Source organism: Triticum aestivum, chromosome 1D (genome assembly GCF_018294505.1).
Source record: "Triticum aestivum cultivar Chinese Spring chromosome 1D, IWGSC CS RefSeq v2.1, whole genome shotgun sequence".
Lineage (NCBI taxonomy): Eukaryota > Viridiplantae > Streptophyta > Magnoliopsida > Poales > Poaceae > Triticum > Triticum aestivum.
The window spans coordinates 450941391-450959769 of record NC_057796.1 but is presented as its reverse complement, the minus strand read 5'-3'; the positions used below and the strand labels follow the sequence as shown (position 1 = coordinate 450959769).

The 18379-nt window shown below is 43.4% G+C and overlaps 2 protein-coding genes and 1 pseudogene across 3 annotated transcripts; 1 reads left to right on the top strand and 2 right to left on the bottom strand.

Moving 5' to 3' along the window:
- Positions 1-1213: 1213 nt before the first annotated feature.
- Positions 1214-1978, bottom strand: LOC123174564 (ABA-inducible protein PHV A1-like; annotated as a pseudogene).
- A 6898-nt stretch (positions 1979-8876) lies between these two features.
- On the top strand, positions 8877-13133 carry LOC123182840 (uncharacterized). Its single transcript, XM_044595512.1, has 6 exons — positions 8877-9208; positions 9298-9448; positions 9990-10250; positions 11097-11178; positions 12216-12409; positions 12642-13133. The coding sequence occupies exons 1-6, from the start codon at positions 8970-8972 to the stop codon at positions 12948-12950; spliced, it is 1236 nt and encodes a 411-aa protein (XP_044451447.1). The 5' UTR covers positions 8877-8969; the 3' UTR covers positions 12951-13133.
- A 3753-nt stretch (positions 13134-16886) lies between these two features.
- Positions 16887-17857, bottom strand: LOC123182838 (ABA-inducible protein PHV A1). Of its 2 annotated transcripts, XM_044595509.1 has the most exons (3): positions 17702-17857; positions 17556-17600; positions 16887-17522 (listed from the first exon to the last, which is right to left on the bottom strand). In XM_044595509.1, the coding sequence occupies exons 1-3, from the start codon at positions 17759-17761 to the stop codon at positions 17118-17120; spliced, it is 510 nt and encodes a 169-aa protein (XP_044451444.1). In that variant the 5' UTR covers positions 17762-17857; the 3' UTR covers positions 16887-17117. The 2 variants fall into 2 exon arrangements, with proteins under 2 accessions (XP_044451444.1, XP_044451442.1); XM_044595507.1 differs by having other exon boundaries at positions 16887-17600.
- Positions 17858-18379: the final 522 nt, after the last annotated feature.

Here is an 18379-nt window from a genome sequence, read left to right as displayed (position 1 = left end):
TCCCCGCCCTTTTCTAAGTCATATTTTCCCACGTGTACCGCTTCCAGATATTACTATACTAACTACACTTGACATGTAATTACATGGCGACTAAGAGGATGTGAACTATAAACAAAACTACTAACTGTTTTGAGGAACATATACCATGTCTTCAATTTACTCTTCAGTAGCATGTCATCAATTACTAGTACCTAATTAGTGATATCTTGACCTTTTGTACATACAATTTGTAGTCTGCCACATTTTTCCATTACTTTAAAAATGCCATACATTATGCATACCTTCTACAGTTTCTTTTCCTGTTCATATTAAGCGCATTACTTAGGACATAATATATCTCAAATAGTGAGGTGCAGAATAAAGTTCGTGTAAAAGATATGAACTGATCATGTATTGAGCAGAAGGTCAAATACATCCAGGAAATCCACCTTCCAAGATTCTACTAAAATACAATACCATTATCGATATCTTTCTAAGGTCTTGGTTGGATCTTGGGTACCCAAGCTAAAAACAATAGATAATTGAATAAATAAACGCACCCAATCTCCCGCATCTAAATAAGACCTTTGTGCCCTCTCAATTGTAGTATAAAACTGGAGATGAGTTTATCTTCCATTTCTCAACATTGTATCACGCCCAACAAAACATCACTAATATCCTAAGAAAGCGATCAAAACTTACCGATTTTAGCAATTTGCTAATGTTCCTAGAAATTTTGTTCTACATCAATAAACATTATCACACTCAAGGATAGTCCAACTTTCATGATGAGTTAAAATAAATATAAGATTTAGTTACACTTTTGATACATAAACTTGCATTCCATGTACTATTTCATACGTAAACTTGAAAAATGACACAAATCGACCCTGCAACTTGTGTTTCGGGTGCATTTAACTACATTTCCGTTTGTTGTCATGAACTTTCTGTTAAATACAGGGCACGCTCCATACCTGCATGTGGGCCACAGACGCCGGTAGATCATCCTTGATGAGGCCATGTTTGCTCACACAAAATGAGGGGAGGTGTCACATGACAAAAACTATAGTATACCATGCCACGTGTATAAGATTAATTCCAAATTTATTATTACATCGTATACTAGGAACTTGAAATGACAAACACAAAGATACATGACAAGGTCAAAGTTGAGACCAAAACGTGCTTGTGAAAATCATGAAACTGGAACACCAAATATGTGTGTATTGAGAGAAGGAAACGAAAGAAAATTGAGCTTATGCGTCTAGTGGTGATCCTTGACGATTTTCTCTGTGGTGCCGGTGGTTGTGTCCTTGGTGGCGGCGTTGCCGGTAGTGCTAGCGTTGGTGTTGTCACCGCCCATGCCCAGCGTGTTGGACACGATGTCTTTGGCGCCCACCACGGCGTTCACCATCGTCTCACCGGCCTGCTGGAGGACGCTGCCGGTCATGTCCTTGCTGGTGATGGTGGACTCCTTGGCGTACTGCACCACGTCGTACGTCCTGTCCTGCGTGTACTACGCGGTCTCCGCGGCCTTCTGCCTGGCCGCCTCGGCGGTCTCCGCTGCCTTCTGCTTCGCCATCTCTGTCTTCTCGCTGAGGAAGCTGTCGGTCTAGTCCTTGCTCTCCACGATGCGGTCCTTGGCTGCCTGTGTGGTCTCGGAGGTATTGTCCTTGGCGACCTGCGCAGTCTCGGAGGCCTTGTCCTTGGCCGCCTGCGTCATCTGGGATGCCATGTCCGTGGCCTCGCCGGCCTTCTGCTTGGTGGCCTCCGTGGCGCCTTGCCCCTGCCCGGACGCGTGGGGCCCACACGCAAGTATGGAGTGTGTGTCAACTGATGTGCAATGTTTAATGGAGAATTAACGGGGACAAACAGAAATGTAGTTAAATGTATCCGAAACACAAGTTGTAGGTCCGATTTGTGTCATTTTTCAAGTTTATGTATGAACATGTACATCGAGTGCAAGTTTATGTACCAAAAGTGTAATTAACTCTAAATATAATTTGTATTAAACTTTTATACTTCTTTATAATTCATTTTTTACATACCATAATGTAAACATGTATATTTTTTAATTACTTAGTTAGCCTAGTTAACGACAAAACAATAATGATAAATATTAATTATATGTTTTTTCTTATATAGTTTTATTGTATATAATTGCAAACCACACTTTAATTGCGCTAGATGTAAATAGTATTAAGTTATGCCAGTTTTGTCATTTTATAGACATTTGCCGTAAAAAGATCGTGAAAGCAAATCTCTTAAATGCAATTTTTTAAAATGACAAAATTGCACGCATATTTGAATTGTTATTCTAATATTTTCACAACTCCTTAAATTGTGGTATATATATGTATGCGTATGTCTGTATACTTTAATATCCTTCTAGAGTATTTCTTTACAGAGAATTCCAAATGATATTGATTAACAAATACTCCCTCCATCCCTAAATATAAGACCTTTTAGTAATTCAACTATCGACTACATACAGTGTTGGAAATATGAGCAATTTACCGAATAATTTTATTAACAGAAATACTAGATAAAGCACAACCAATATGAGCAAGCAGCTGATCTCCAACATCATTGTCATTCATTAAATGTTTTCGCAACCAACTGCCGAAAGTCTCCATGTGGGCCTTTCTAATCCAGGATTCAGGCTTCCCCGGGTTGTCCGAGCGTAAAATATTCTTGTGTTGCTCGAAGTACGGAGCCACCAAGCTGGAATTTTGCAGAACTGTGTGGTGTGCTTCAGTCATAGAATGACCGTCCATACATATCGTGGATTCCCTTCCGATCTTGCCTTTTCCACTTAGTCTCCCCTCGTGCCGCGATTGAGGAATACCAATCGGCTTAAGGTCAGGAACATAGTCAATACAGAACTCAATTACCTCCTCATTTCCATAGCCCTTGACGATGCTTCCTTCTGGCCTAGCACGGTTACGAACATATTTCTTTAATACTCCCATGAACCTCTCAAAGGGGAACATATTGTGTAGAAATACAGGACCGAGAATGGAAATCTCTTCGACTAGGTGGACCAGGAGGTGCGTCATAATATCGAAGAAGGATGGTGGGAACACCAACTCGAAACTGACAAGGCATTGGACCACATCGTTCTGTAACCGTGGTAGATCTTCTGGATTGATTACCTTCTGAGAGATTGCCTTGAGGAATGCACATAGCTTCACAATGGCTACTCGAACATTTTCCGGTAGGAGCCCCCTCAAAGCAATCGGAAGCAATTGCGTCATAATCACGTGGCAGTCGTGAGACTTCAGGTTTTGGAACTTTTTCTCCGCCATGTTTATTATTCCCTTTATATTCGACGAGAAGCCAGAAGGGACCTTCATACTGCTCAGGCATTCAAAAAAAATGACCTTCTCTTCTTTGGTAAGAGCGTAGCTGGCACGACCTTGAAACCATTCCGGATGCCGGTCATCTGGGTCTTTCAAAAGTTGCTGGTCCTGCCATGCTTCCTTTGTATCATTTGTCTTCCCATACACGCCCAAGAAGCTTAGCAGGTTCACGCAAATATTCTTCGTAACATGCATCACGTCGATTGCAAAGCGGACATCTAGGACTTTCCAATATTCTAGCTCCCAAAATATAGATTTCTTCTTCCACATGGGTGCGTGCCCGTCAACTCCCCGCGGAACTGATTGTCCGCCAGGACCCTTTCCAAAGATGACTTTCAAATCCTTGACCATATCAAATATCTCAGCACCAGTACGTTCCGCAGGCTTCGGCCGGTGATCTGCCTTCCCGTTGAAATGCTTGCCTTTCTTTCTTATGTTATGATTTCGGGGAAGAAATCGACGATGACCCAGGTACACGTTCTTCTTACAATTAACCAAACGTACACTTTCAGTCTCATGTAAGCAGTGTGTGCATGCATTGTATCCCTTATTTGTCTGTCCCGAAAGGTTACTGAGAGCAGGCCAATCGTTGATGGTTACAAAAAGCAACACTCGTAGGTCAAATTCCTCTCCTTTGTGCTCATCCCAGACACGTACACCAGGTCTGGCCCACAACTGTAAAAGTTCTTCAACTAATGGCCTTAGGTACACATCGATGTCGTTGCCGGGTTGCTTAGGGCCTTGGATGAGCACTGGCATCATAATGAACTTCCGCTTCATGCACAACCAAGGAGGAAGGTTGTAGATGCATAGAGTCACGGGCCAGGTGCTATGGCTGGAGCTCTGCTCGCCAAAAGGATTCATGCCATCAGTACTTAGACCAAATCTTATGTTCCTTGCGTCAGCTGCAAAATCTTTGAACACTTTGTCGATCTTTCTCCATTGCGTTCCATCAGCGGGGTGTCTCAACTCCCCGTCGGACTTACGGTCCTCTTTGTGCCATCGCAACGACTTGGCATGCTTTTTGTTCATGAACAGACGTTTCAACCGTGGTATTATAGGAGCATACCACATCACCTTGGCGGGAACCCTCTTCCTGGGTTTCTCGCCCTCAACATCGTCACCAAGGTCATCGCCTCTGATCTTATAACGCAATGCAGTGCATACAGGGCATTCATTCAAATTCTCGTATTCACCGCGGTAGAGGATGCAGTCGTTAATGCATGCATGTATCTTCAGAACCTCTAAACCTAGAGGGCAGACAACCTTCTTTGCTTCGTACGTACTGGCGGGCAACTCGTTATTCTTCGGAAACATATTCTTCAACATTTTCAGCAAATTTTCAAATGATGAGTCACCTACACCTTCCTGTGCCTTCCATTTTAGCAAATCCAGTGTGCAGCCCAGCTTTTTCAGACTATTATCGCATCCTGGATACAACGACTTTTTGTGATCCTCTAACATGCGATCCAAATTCTCCCTCTCCTTGTCAGTTTCGCAGCGTCTCCGTGCATCAGCAATGGTCCGACCAAGATCATCAGCGGGCTCATCATGTGCCTCTTCTTCACCTTCACCTAACCCTTCCCCACCTTCAGCATCATCCTCCATGAAAGTATCACCGAAATGATCATGATAGTTGTCATCGATATCATCCCCTTCTTCATCTTCTTCCATTCTAACCCCTCTTTCTCCATGCTTGGTCCAACAATTATAGCTTGGCATGAAACCGTGCCGAAGCAGGTGCATGTGAACGTCTCTTGAGGAGGAGTAACCCTTCTGATTCTTACAGACAGCACATGGACAGATAATAAAACCTTGCTGCTTGTTCGCATTTGCCACTACGAGGAAATCCTTCAAACCCGTAGTGAACTCGCCGGAGACTCGGGGACCGTACATCCATTGCCGATTCATCTGCATTATTATTATATAAAGTATATAATTAACCATCATGCATTTGTTAAACTAACTAGCTAGAAATAATACAAATTAAACAATGAACTACACACATGCATATTTTATCAATGACACATGAAAGGTTCAAGTTGCTAACCGCGATCGCGGAGGAAAAATAAATGAGAAAGCTCAAGTGTGGCTCGGACACTTCATATCATGTTTGTTTCAGGCTCTCGGGCATTTCATCAAACACCTTGTGTGCATAGGAGGAACCAAAAGCAAACCCACCACCCCCTTCTGAAAATTGTGAAGTGAGCTGAGTGAAGTGAAGTGAGCTGAGTGAAGTGAAGTGAGCTGAGTCCTATATATAGGGATGGGCCTTTAGTACCGGTTGGCCTGGCCAACCGCAACTAAAGGCCTTCGGGGACCTTTAGTCGCGGTTGGCCAGGCCAACCGGGACTAAAGCCCCTCCCGTCCGCCAGCTGGATGGGCCTTTAGTCCCGGTTGGCCTGGCCAACCGCGACTAAAGGCCTTCGGGGACCTTTAGTCCCGGTTGGCCAGGCCAACCGGGACTAAAGCCCCTCCCGTCCGCCAGCTGTCGACCGAGCGCGCTGGGCCCAGATAGTTGGTCGCGGGTCTCCTCCCGAACCGCGACTAAAGACCCCTTTGGTAGCGGTTCGATTGTTTTGGGGACTAATGGGGGCGTATGGAAGCCTCTTTTTCTACTAGTGTGATAAAACAAGTCATGTGATTTGACAGAGAGAAGTTAAATAGCATCTGCATATATGAACTAGAACCGAACACATCTAGAACAGACACTAGAGCAAGAAGTTGTGACAGAACCTCTAACACGAAGAGTATGAGAACGTACGGAACAGGAGTAGATGCACCGGTCTTGGGGTCGGTGTCCTCGCCAGCCATGTCGTCGAGGAGGTTGTCGACGTCGGGAAAGAAGTCGTCGTCGGGGAAGTAGTCGTCGGAGTCCGGGGCGTCCATGACGAAAAAGTCAGTAGTCGCGCTGAGCGCTCCCCAAAAACCTTATCACCCTTCTCCCGTAGAGGATTTAAAGAGGTGCGATTTCGGAGGCCTACTGTCCCGACCTGCGGTGCACACCGCAAGCCGGGATGGGGAAGAACGTAGCAGCAGCGCAGTGCTCAGGAACTTGTGGCGAGAGGAAGAAGAGGTTGTGTTGCGTCTCTCTGAGAGGAGCGACCTCCCTTTTATAGGCGCAAGAGAAGGAGGCGAGAGGCTGCGCTGAGAGCTGAAGAGAACGAGGGAGACGAAACGAACAGGCAGCAGGTGAAGAGGTGCGCCGTTCGTATTCAATCTCCACTACAGCAAAACGTTTCAGCTTCTGCGTGACCTTTCGTATACCCGTTGTGCGTGGCAAAAATTTAGACATCGGCTCGGCTCATTCCCGCAACCCGCGGCGCGGCGGGCGGCGGAGGAGGAGCGCGCGCGGATGTTCCTCTTGTTCTCATCCTCATACATGTGGAGAAAGAGCCTCCCTTATAAAGAGATCCAACTCCCTCTAAGCTAGCAATGTGGGACTAAACTTTAGTTCCACCTCTTGCCTTGCACGAATGGGCTGCGTGGACCTCTAGGATTTATTAGGAATTTCTGAAACTGCTATTGGGCTTGGCCCAAAATAGAAAAAAAATCCAGCATACAGATATATATAGACATACTTTAGAGTGCAGATTTATTCATTTTGCTCCGTATATAGTCTATAGTGGAATCTCTAAAGGTCTTATATTTAGGAACGGAGGGAGTATATTAATATTGCTTTCAAATTCTCGATTAGAAAGCACGGAAACCTCTATAGCAAAAATTGATTTGAACACCCCACTCTCGCTTGTCAACGATTATTTTCTTGCATGTACCTCGGTCTACCGCTTCGCACAAGGAAGCTCCATCGGACCAAATATCATTCCTCTGATAAAAGTTGGAGCAAAGGTCTCAAGGCATACATGATATTGCCATGTTGTGGTAGGACGGATGGTTGGGGCGTACTGAAAGGATCAAAGATGTCAACTAGGGGAGGAAATGGGAATAACCAACTATGGGTTTTCAGCTTTTATTTACAAGGTTAGGGATAAATATGATAAAGTTAGTTCTCTAAACATGCAACTATGTGACACAACACACAATCCCACATGACAAGGTAAGCTACCTATACAAGGTAAAGCAAGTCACCAAGCTAGCGCCTCTGATTCGGCTCTATGATGAGGCCTGCCTAGACATCCAAGCTTTGTCTCATGCTTCATCATGGAATGCCACTAACTTTGCTCCCTCATAATCCGAAAAGCAAACTCTGCTCCACCATCTGGGCTCTGTGGGGTGCAACATAGGTTCCATGAGTCGGCAGATGCACGAGACTATGATGTATATATCTTCTTGCGCAAATATGTGGTGCAGAATATCAAAATTCTAAAGCATGCCATTTGCCATCCTAACATACATACACGATATTATAATGTGTGCACAACTAAACATCCAAATAGCATTACCTGGAGTGATGTTGTTACCTAAGATTACTATCATTCGAGGTAATAATTAGTCCTAGCTTTAAAAAAATCTCTTTGATGACATGTATCCTCTGGGTAGTAAGTTCCCCTCTAGGATTTTGAAATCCTATGTGTAAACTAAATCAAAGAACTACAATCGAAAGAGTAGAAACACAGAAATCCAACTGCTTCAACCTCGCCATATTCAACTTTCTCTAAAAAAGGGTAAATGTAGTTACATGGTATCATATTTGCATGGCCATCGAGACAACATATATACACCATATCGGAATGGAGTTCTTCAATGAACATGTGCATTCATTATCTAAACAAAGCATTTACATCTATATTGTCTATTCTTTTGGAAGTCATAAAACCGGTTTGCTTGTTCCTGAAAACGTTTATGCTTTAAGTTGCGTCGTTGCAATGATACTTTGTCGTTGGCAGGTATTGTGCTATGTTGCTCATTTGTTCAGTTGGTCTAGGGATATCGCTGCCTTTAGGGCTTCTTTTCCCTTTTTCTTTTAGTAGTCTCTATGAACCCGTTGGTTTCTCCTAATGAAAATCAGAGGGGGGGGGGGTTTATGTTAATCAAAAGAATTATGTTGTATATTCTCAATGTTATTAACTTATTATAAACATTTACACCATATGAGAATGCTATCCTATGATCAATTGTGTACCCCGCACTAACAATTCGAAGCAAACACCGCATATGAAAACAAGAGGCGCTGTGATCTTACTAGTAGCGAAATAAAACTCCGCTCTGTGCCAAAATCTTCTCCTGTAATTATCTTCTCTTCTCCTATAATTCATAAAGCCAGTTAATAAATAATAATATGAGAGGATACATCCAGCGGGACCATGCCGTGCATCTTATCCAAGGCCATCACCAAGATTCAACCATATCACACTCATCCAGTGAGAAAAAGAGGAGATTCATGTGGCCCATTTCTTGTAACCCACTCCAAGTTCATTGTGAGCCACTACACTCAAGGTCTGAACCCAGGAAAAAAAGGGCATAAACCCAGCCCATCACAAAACTTGCGGCGACCGTCCGAGCAGGGCCGCCCGCCTCACCCTTTTCCCCTATTTTCCTCCGACTATTTTTATTTTTCTCCTTTTAGCCTCCTCGCTTTCTCCCCCATCACGGAAGGAACAAGGCAGGGGAGGGGAACCCCAAGGCCGCGGACCGACCCGAGCGCGCGCGCGCCACCCATCCCATCCCATGCCGCCGCTGGAGGCCCTCCTCGGCGCCGCCGAGCTCTGGCGCCCCGCGGCGCGCGGGGCCAGCGGCTGGGCCACCGCCGCCGCGCTCCTCCTGCTCCTCGTCGCCCACCTCTCCGTCCTCCTCGTCCGCCGCCGCCGCCGGGGGCGCGCACGCCTTGCCCGGCAGCAGGAGGATGCCCCCGCGGCGCCCGCCTCCCCCTCCCCGTCCTCCGGGTCCGGGTCCAGCTCCGGCTCAGGGTCGGTCAGATACCCCCTCCCCTGCCCCTTGGTTCAATTCGTGCGGTTGATTTGATCGGATGGGGGTGTTTGTGTTTTGTGGAGCGCAGGGTGGAGGGCCTCGTGACGGAGGACGATCTGAGGCAGCTGGTGGGCAGCCTGGGGGTCGGCGCCCGCCAGCCGGAGCTCGAGGGCTGGGATCCCGTCATCGCCAAGGGGAACGACGCCGTCTCCTACAAGGCGTGGTGCGAGAGGACCGCGGTACCAGCGCTGCCCTGTTACTCATTGATTTGTATTCATTCTCATCTTACAGATAAATATGTGCCAGAGTTTGGCTATTGTTCTTGGGTTCAGCCTAGAGATACTAGGCTAGATAGAAGCATGTTAAGATTTGTAGCACATACATCATAGCACGGGCTCGTTGTGATTAATTCAGGGGTTTAGTCGGACAAGGATTAACATTTCACTCGACCCATCGACTCTGGTAGTCGGCCACCACCTGACCACTAGTAAAATTCTCAATGATGGCTGCAAACAATTTTTTGAATAATTGTTATGCTTTTCCCCCGATGAATTGGAACTGTATCTGTTTTCTTTTACATGAAATTGAGGTGTGAAATTAAGGCTTTGCAATTAGTTAGAACTCATAATGCTCGCAAGAGTTAATCACTAATTATTGATAAAATGGAATTTCATAGGGCCTATGGGTTGTTTCTGGATTCTGAACAAGAGTTTGCCATGATTGGGTGCAGAGTCTAGCTTACGAATTTTATTTATCTATCGTAATTCTTCTCAAATGCAGGATGGCACACCTAGATATCTTAGTGTGACAACTTATGAGGGATGCTCAGCAGAGCTTTTGAGGGACTTTTACATGGATAATGAGTACAGAATGGAGTGGGATAACACCGTGATAAAGCATGAGCAGCTGCAGTGTGATGAAAATAGCGGAATTGAGATAGGGCGAACAGTTAAGAAGTTCCCTCTTTTAACACCAAGAGAGTACATATTGGCATGGCGAGTTTGGGCATCAGATGAGAACTCTTTCTATTGCTTGGTCAAGGTTAGTCACATCTCCCTCACCCTCTCTGCCTCTTGCACAAACTATTCATTTGCAGTTTCACACAACTGTGCATCAGTGATATATATGACATCTTTTCATTAGATATCGATTTATCTGCAGTTGTGCTATTCTTGGTTTTTGTACGGATGCAGTAATTTACTCACTACACGTACATTCATGTACAGTTATCCTAATCATGAAGGGTTCAGTTTTCACCCGAAATGAAAATATTAGCTCGTCCTGTGTCACCTAGAATGGTAGCAATGTTCCTGCAGTAAATTACAGAATGAAGTTGATGGAGCCACAGTTACATCTAAAATGTTCTATTCTAACCTGAAATTCAAGATTCAACTCTTATGCTTGAAAATTCAGTGACGTGACTGCATACGTACATATTATAGCGATAATGTTATGCCCATTGTAGATAACATAAAATCTCTTGAACTAAGGTTTAACAAAAAAAATACAATCACATGAACCAAGGTTGAACCAAAAAATTACAATCACTAGAACTAAGGTTGAACCAAATAAACATGAAATCACTCGAACTAATGTTGAACAAACAAAAATATAAAGTCACTTGAACTAAGGTTGAACCAAATAAACATAAAATCACTTGAAACCAAAAAAACAAAAAATTGTATCAACTGATGTTGAAAAAAAACTCACCTGAATGAAATTGAACCAGAAAACATTAGTCACTTGAAGTAAAGTTGAGCTGCCATTCTAAAAGAAAAGGCTGTCACTCAGTTTACGCTTGAGTTGCCCCATATGCAGTCTGAACGAGAATGACATTGCTATTGCAGAATTACCTGATTGCCTTGTTTAATTAGTTTATCCTGGCAGGAATGTGAACACTCTCTTGCGCCAATACAAAGAAAATTTGTTCGAGTACGACTTCTGAGATCGGGGTGGTGTATTAGGAAAGGTAAGTGAAAATTGATACAAGGCCTTCTGTTTGGTATTTTATTTAGCTTAGACTAAGCTATCTTCTTTCAGTGACTCGTTTGGTGGTGATGGTAGCTTTTTAAAAAGTGACATATAGAATGACGCTGAGTGAATGCTATTATGTGACTAGCTTTTGTTACAACAGGAAATACCAGCCTATATAATTCCCATAAGATATAAATTAATACATAGTTTTCAGATTCAAATGCAACTACTATATCAATATCACAACTTTGTATCTTTATAAATATGTGGATTGGATTGACTTGTACTTTGTCTTATATAAAAGAACCTGATGCTTGTAATATTTCTGTACCCATTGAGTTGTACTGAATGCTATGTGCACATTTGAGAGGAACTCAAAACAAATAGAACTCGGAAGTTGGAAATGCTATGTGTACTGAGTTGTACTGAGTAGTATATTTCTGTACCCATTAAGTTAATTTCCTGTATGACCTGATATGTGCCACTCTGATGGAAATCGGAAGTTGGAACGAATAGAAAGTGCCATTTTATACCTTTTTAATATTGGTTTATAACTACCTGTTTGATTTATAGCTTGCTAATCCTTGTATATTATTATTTGCTTGAAATGTGCAGTAAATTCATCTACCAAGTACTCTCCATTACAAAACATAGCGCGTATAGATTTTTTCAGAAGTCAAGCTTGACCAAGTTCATAGAGGAAAATATCAACATCAGTAATACCAAATAAAAACACTGTAGACACTATTTTGGAACAGAGGGAGTTTTGAAGATGCAATTTCGATCGTTATTTCTTATATGAATATGTTAGCAAAGAAAGCTAAAAGCATACATAATTATGAAAAGATTTCATGACAAATCTAATGATGTTAGTATTTTCATTTGATCTTTCTCATTAATCCTTTTACATATAAATAGTAAAAGTTAGACAAATTTTATTGCACACTTTCTAGGGTCATCATTTTTGTAACGGGGTACTTATATCATCTACGTGGTCTGTTGGTAATTTTACACCTACAATTTACCTTGTAGTCCCTGGAAGAGACGCATGTGAAATCACAGTGCTGCACCATGAAGACAATGGCATGAACATCGAGATGGCAAAGCTAGCCTTTTCCAAGGGCATCTGGAATTATATTTGTAAAATGAACAATGCTTTACGCCGGTATCCTCAGCACCGTGGTCCGTCGATATCAATTTCGACCATGCGAAGACTTACCAAGAAGGTTGGTGCTCCTTAACAGTTTGTTGATTCATGTTAGTTTATTGCTTGTTATGGATTGTAAGTTGTCTCTTGTTTGCTCCCATGATTAAAATACAACAATGCAGTCAATGCAATTGTTTTGGAGATGAAATATGTTTATAAGTAGTATCAGCCAATTCTTTTGAATTTAAAATTATGTATGTATCCACATGATGTGTGAATGTCATTCTGATGAATCTATTTTCTTGCATCAGTTTCCCCAGGACTTGCAGATCAACATGGATGAAAGTAATCGATGTCCAGTGAATACAGCTGCGGCTGTTGCTCCTCCTACACCTTCATCCGGAACTTCTCCCTGCAAGCAGCTAGGGAAGAAGTCATCACGGGAAACGATTGCAAGTGGACTTTTGCTAATTGGAAGCATCGTTTGTCTGTCGAAAGGTCGATCTAACCTCGGCGCACAGCTTGCCATGGCATTCTTCCTGAAGAAGGCCTTTAAGCAGGACAAAGAATCAGGCTCTTCGCCAAGGGGAAGAACTGATACGACGGTGCCCATGCAGTAGTACTAGGACCCGGCTTAAGCTGTTGATGCTACCGTTTTATCCTTACAAACTGAGTCCTACTTACTTGAAATTGAAAAGGCATGCTTGTACAGTGTTCTTGGCCGCAAATTATGTAAATGACAAGTTTTGAAATAACTTCTGTTCTCCATTTAGCACATGGGTGAAATTCAGTTATTTTTCTCAGCTCTTGTGCTTCCATTGAAATGTTAGCAAACCAGAATATTTTTCTACTTTGAACCCATACACACCTGTCTTTTTTCACAGCTGATATCGACCACGCTTTATGCTGCTCATTCTGCTGCTTATGTGCTTATGTAGGAAATAAGTAAGATGCAAAATGTGCATCTGTACCAAATCTAGGAATAACAGACTATCTGTTCAGCCTTTTCTCGTGAACAAACCACACACCACATACCCTTACAGTCATAATCAATTATTTTTGCCCCTCTTGAAATATACTAATTATTGAAGAGATAGAATTCAACAATAAAGCTTAGGAACCTCTGTAATCTGAAATATGTTAAAGCAATGACTTCAAAATGCAAAAGGTTGATGTATAAATAAGCATTGTATGCTTGCACAGCTGCTAGCTGCAAAGTCAGCTTGATACTTTGCAACGAGGGCGGTGCACATCGACATTCTTATTGCATTGGAGCATATATAAAAGAATAAGGTGACATGAAGGTTTGACAGATGAGACTACCTTTCTACTACTCCGTCCTATAATATAAGAACGTTAGCTTGAAAAACTAACGTTCTTATATTATGGGACGGTGGGAGTAGTTTCAAGCATGAAGAATTGCAGCTATCGATGAGATTGCACTTTCACAAGGAAACCAGTATGTAGAGCCTGTTTGGGACTGCTCTATCCTTTCAAAATCGGCTCCACTCCATCAAATCTACTTTGCTGCAGTTCCACCCAGAAGTTGCAGCTTCACCATAGAGTAGTTGATCTTGTTTGACTTGCTACGGCCCAAAGATAATCTTTTGACGGTGACACACGGTCAGAAAGGTAACTCGCACAGGTTTTGCTTGGGCTTGGAAGGTGTTGATACCGAAGGGGTGCCTTATCATTCGAAAACAACATTTGTTGCTCTCTCTTTTAAGTGTTGTGATACAACAAATCCACTTATCTAACAAGTTCTATTTCTTTCAGGATATGTTTGTGCGGAATACGAAATTATTTAGTATGAAAACTTAGTTAATTAAAATTTTCGAAATTAATTAATATTAAAATGTATTTTATTAGTGAATTCGAGATTAACGTAATTTAATTAGATACAGTAATTATTATATTTTATTTGTTTATGCAGGATCTTTTATGGGTTGGCGAAACCAATGAGACGGCCTACGGATATGCAGCAGTTGTGTTAATCCTACTCGGTACTCACCGTATTTATCACTATGTTGCTTTAGAAGCAACTAAGTTCTTTTACTTGATGTTTATATTATGAACTTATGGGATAAATTCCTACCGTCTTCCCAGGCAGTTCCACCCGAAGGGAACACTTCTCTACGGCTACAAGGTTCTCAATAGACGCCACACATGCTAAACAAAGAACTACCGGCAGGGTTTTCTCCTATAGGATCCCTAGCTTAAGAACTCATCTCATAAATTCATAACAGAAAAACCAAGTGAAGCACGAAACTACTTCATTTCGACAACATAATTTACATACGGGTTTCCCTTTCGGGAGACTCCGAAGGGATTACAAAGAGAAAAAGAGGACTACCTTCTGCCTACCTCCACCACGGAGTGATACAATTTCTCAAAGGCTTTATTACAACTGGAGATAGCAACTACTACCACGACTCCTGAGGAGTGTGAGGGCTGTGGTGCTCGAATGTTGTGATGCTCTAGAGTCTGGTGTTGTGTGTGTGTGTGTGTATTCCTCGCAGCGCTCAGTCCTCCTCCTTTATAGTTCATGGGGATGCTAGAAGCTCCCTTCTTTATTCATCTGCGTCATAGCTGGAGCCCGGAGTATATCGTAATTTGACACGCCTTATGCACCGCTGAAGTGCCTCAATGTTTGCACAATCAAGCCTTGTGTGACTCTGATGCTAGACTGATATTTTTGTCTAGACTGAAAATTTTGTCCAGACTGAGAACTTTGTCCAGACAGAAGACTTTGTCGTGGCTGAGAGACTGGCTTCCCCGTTGCATGGTAAAATATTGTTATGACATGTCTGGTATACAAACCAGCCCAATATTTAACTCCATTGCTTGCAAGCGAAGCTATATGCATAGTTATTTACACAAGCCAACACACTTTGGGTGCCTTGTTGGGTGTGCAATGGAGCCATGCATTCTTTAGTAGTCTTCGCTCTTCGTGGCTGAAATCTTCAGCTATACTCTTGTGCTCTCTTATGCGTGCATGCATTCCATGGCTGGCATTTATTATTATTATTATTATTATTATTATTATTATTATTATTATTATTATTATTATTATTATTATTATTATTTTAATATATATTTTGGTATGGGTCTACCCGGCCATATTATTGATGATACCTCATCAATATTCTAATTTTATCAACATTTGGGTGTAGGTCCTCTGTGCCTGAATAATTGATAGTCATATCAATTCATATTCAGATATATTCAATTATTATGCTTACTACTTTCTTATTCAATTGGTTGCCCGTGTACGGCAATGTCCGTGTGATGTGTCTCGGAAATATTGAAATCATATTTTTGATCATATTCTTTCTTTAGTTCTTTAAAATTTTCATTCATTTCTATTTGTAATTCTTTCAGAATTCTTCTTTTAGTTCTGCCTTCACCGATTTTCTGATCTCTTCATATTTTTCATTTATTTTCAAGTCCATGTATTCACCGTCCAAAGGATCAACTCCTTTGATAAGGTAGTCTTTGTATGTTTCATATTTAGGGGAATCTTCTTCCTTAACCTTCTGGGAGCTTGACTCTTCTCTCTTTGTATATTTAGGAAAAAAGAACATCATATGGGGTTTGATCATCCATGGTATATTATAACTGATGAGCTTACTACAAATTTTCACTCTATGCATCATATCACATGGGCTTTGTTAAATATGAATCATCCAAATGCTTCCATTCCTTCCATTTTTAATTTCCTTTGGTGTATACGGAAGTCCAGGAATGATGCTCTTTTTGCTAGGAAAGGTGGCTTGCCTCACCAGGTCCGACATGTCGCTGCTTCCATTGCCGAATGTCAAGCTCTCCCCGACAATCCTTAGGATGATAAGCACCAGAACCTATCCATTACTGAATCACAACCTGCTGATCCTTTATTATTGCAGGGGAAAACTATCAAAAGCGATCTTCTTATTCGGACGCTGTTTTTAACACTTCAAAAGTTCCAGGTCTGCAGCCCAATTCAACAGCTACAGGAATTGGCATCTTCATTTTCATCCCAGGAGGAGAATGGAGCACAAAAGTACAAATTCAAGCCTCTTACCCCCCTACAAATTCTCCATTGCAAGCTGAAGCAGCAACATCTCCTCCTTGCAGCAGCAATAGCCAAACTTCTTCATGTCGATCAGCCCAATTATTTTACAGATAATCTTACTTTGGCGACGGCTGCGGCAACTAGGGATGTGAGATGTGTCTTCAGAGAAAATCCATTGGGCTATCAGACAATCAGTGGCAGATTTCATTGCCATCTCAGAACGCTCTCGTTTGCAGGTTTTTCACATTTTCTAGGAGTCTCAATGGCATTGCCCATAATGTTGCTCACCAGGATCTGAACAGTTCAGTTCAACCTGTCTTCGGATGTTCCAGTTTAGCTCATAGGCACACTCATTGCCCTGTTCTTTCTCTGTATCTCTTCAAGCTCTACAGGGATGTGTAATTCACGCTGTACTGTGTTTTTGAGCTGAATGTAATTTGGCGCCTTGAGAGTGCCTTTCCCGTTCCAAAAAAAAGAAAGATAAGAAGTGAAGAAAGCTTCTGACAACCAACGGATTGAAGCACCTTCGACTGTCCTCGTTATCCATTTACACCAAAGTATTATAAGTAACTCATTACAGAACCGGACACGAGTACATCAACATCAAATCGAAGGCAAACTTACCCTAAATGAGCGGAAATCACAAGAGGGAAACATACAAATATGTAAAAGGCCCGCGAACGACCAAACGAGTAAAGGAAGCAAATTAGGAAGACTGGACGTATGTATGCGTCTAGTGATCCCTGGTGATCTTCTCGGTGGTGGTGTCCTTGGCGGTGTTGGTGTTGTCGCCGCCCATGCCCAGCGTGTTCGCCACGGCGTCCTTGGCGCCCACCACGGCGTTCACCACCGTCTCGCCGGCCTGCTGGAGCACGCTGCCGGTCTTGTCCTTGCCGGCGATGGCGGACTCCTTGGTGTACTGCGCCGCGTCAGAGGACCTCTCCTGCGCGTACTGCGCCGTCTCCGACGTCTTCTGCTTGGCCGCCTCGGCCGTCTCGGCGGCCTTCTGCTTGGCCGCCTCCGTCTTCTCGCCGAGGAAGCTGCCGGTCTGGTCCTTGCTCTCGACGGCGCGGTCCTTGGCGGCCTGCGCCGTTTGGGCCGTCTTGTCCTTGGCCTCGCCGGCCTTCTGCTTGGTGGCCTCGGCCGTCTCGCCGGCCTTCTGCTTCGTGGCCTCCGTGGCCTGCCCCGCCTTGTCCATCATCTGCCCGGTCTTCTCCTGCACAAGCAAGAGATCATTTCAGTTCACTGAGCAACGCCGCATGCGCGGCAGGAGGAATGCACGATGAAGTGGTAGGCTCTGCGGGAGACGGCGGTTACCTCGGTGCGGGCCTTGGTCTCGCCGGCCGCGTAGCTCGCCTGGTTCTGGTTGGAGGCCATCTTCTCTTCTCTTCTCTTCTCTCTCACCAACAAACACCAACTGAAATCACTCGATCGGAAGGACCAAATCTCACTGCTAGCTATTGCTCAACTGCTTGTGTTGGAAAGGTGATTCGAGCAGGCGGCATTTATAGGCAGAAGCAACGGGACACGTCGCGCGGCGGTGCTCGTACATGGCCGCCACGTAGAAATTAGTAGATTCGCGAAGCTCGATCGCTCACCCATATCACGAGCTGCTGATTCGATCCAACACATGCGGATGCCGGTGCCGAAGGCCAAGTAGGAGACCAGCACAAGTGTAAAGACAGGTTGAGGAAAGAGATTGGGTGGGGTAGTGTGACGGTGAAGTCCAATGCCGACGTTACTCACGATGCAAAGAAAAGGTAGAAATGTACAAGTAGGATGCAGGCCAGGCGATATGCGGTGGTCGGCGGGCCACGCGCCATAGCTTCTGTTTTCTTGTTTTCACTAGATCGTGAAGACGCGCGTTGCTGCGCCCGCCCATATTGAGAATTTATAGATATAGGGAGCAAATGAAGTCAAAATATATGTGACGGTATAGATAACAAATGTGTCATTCAACGATATCCCGCATTAAGATTACACACTTCAAATTCT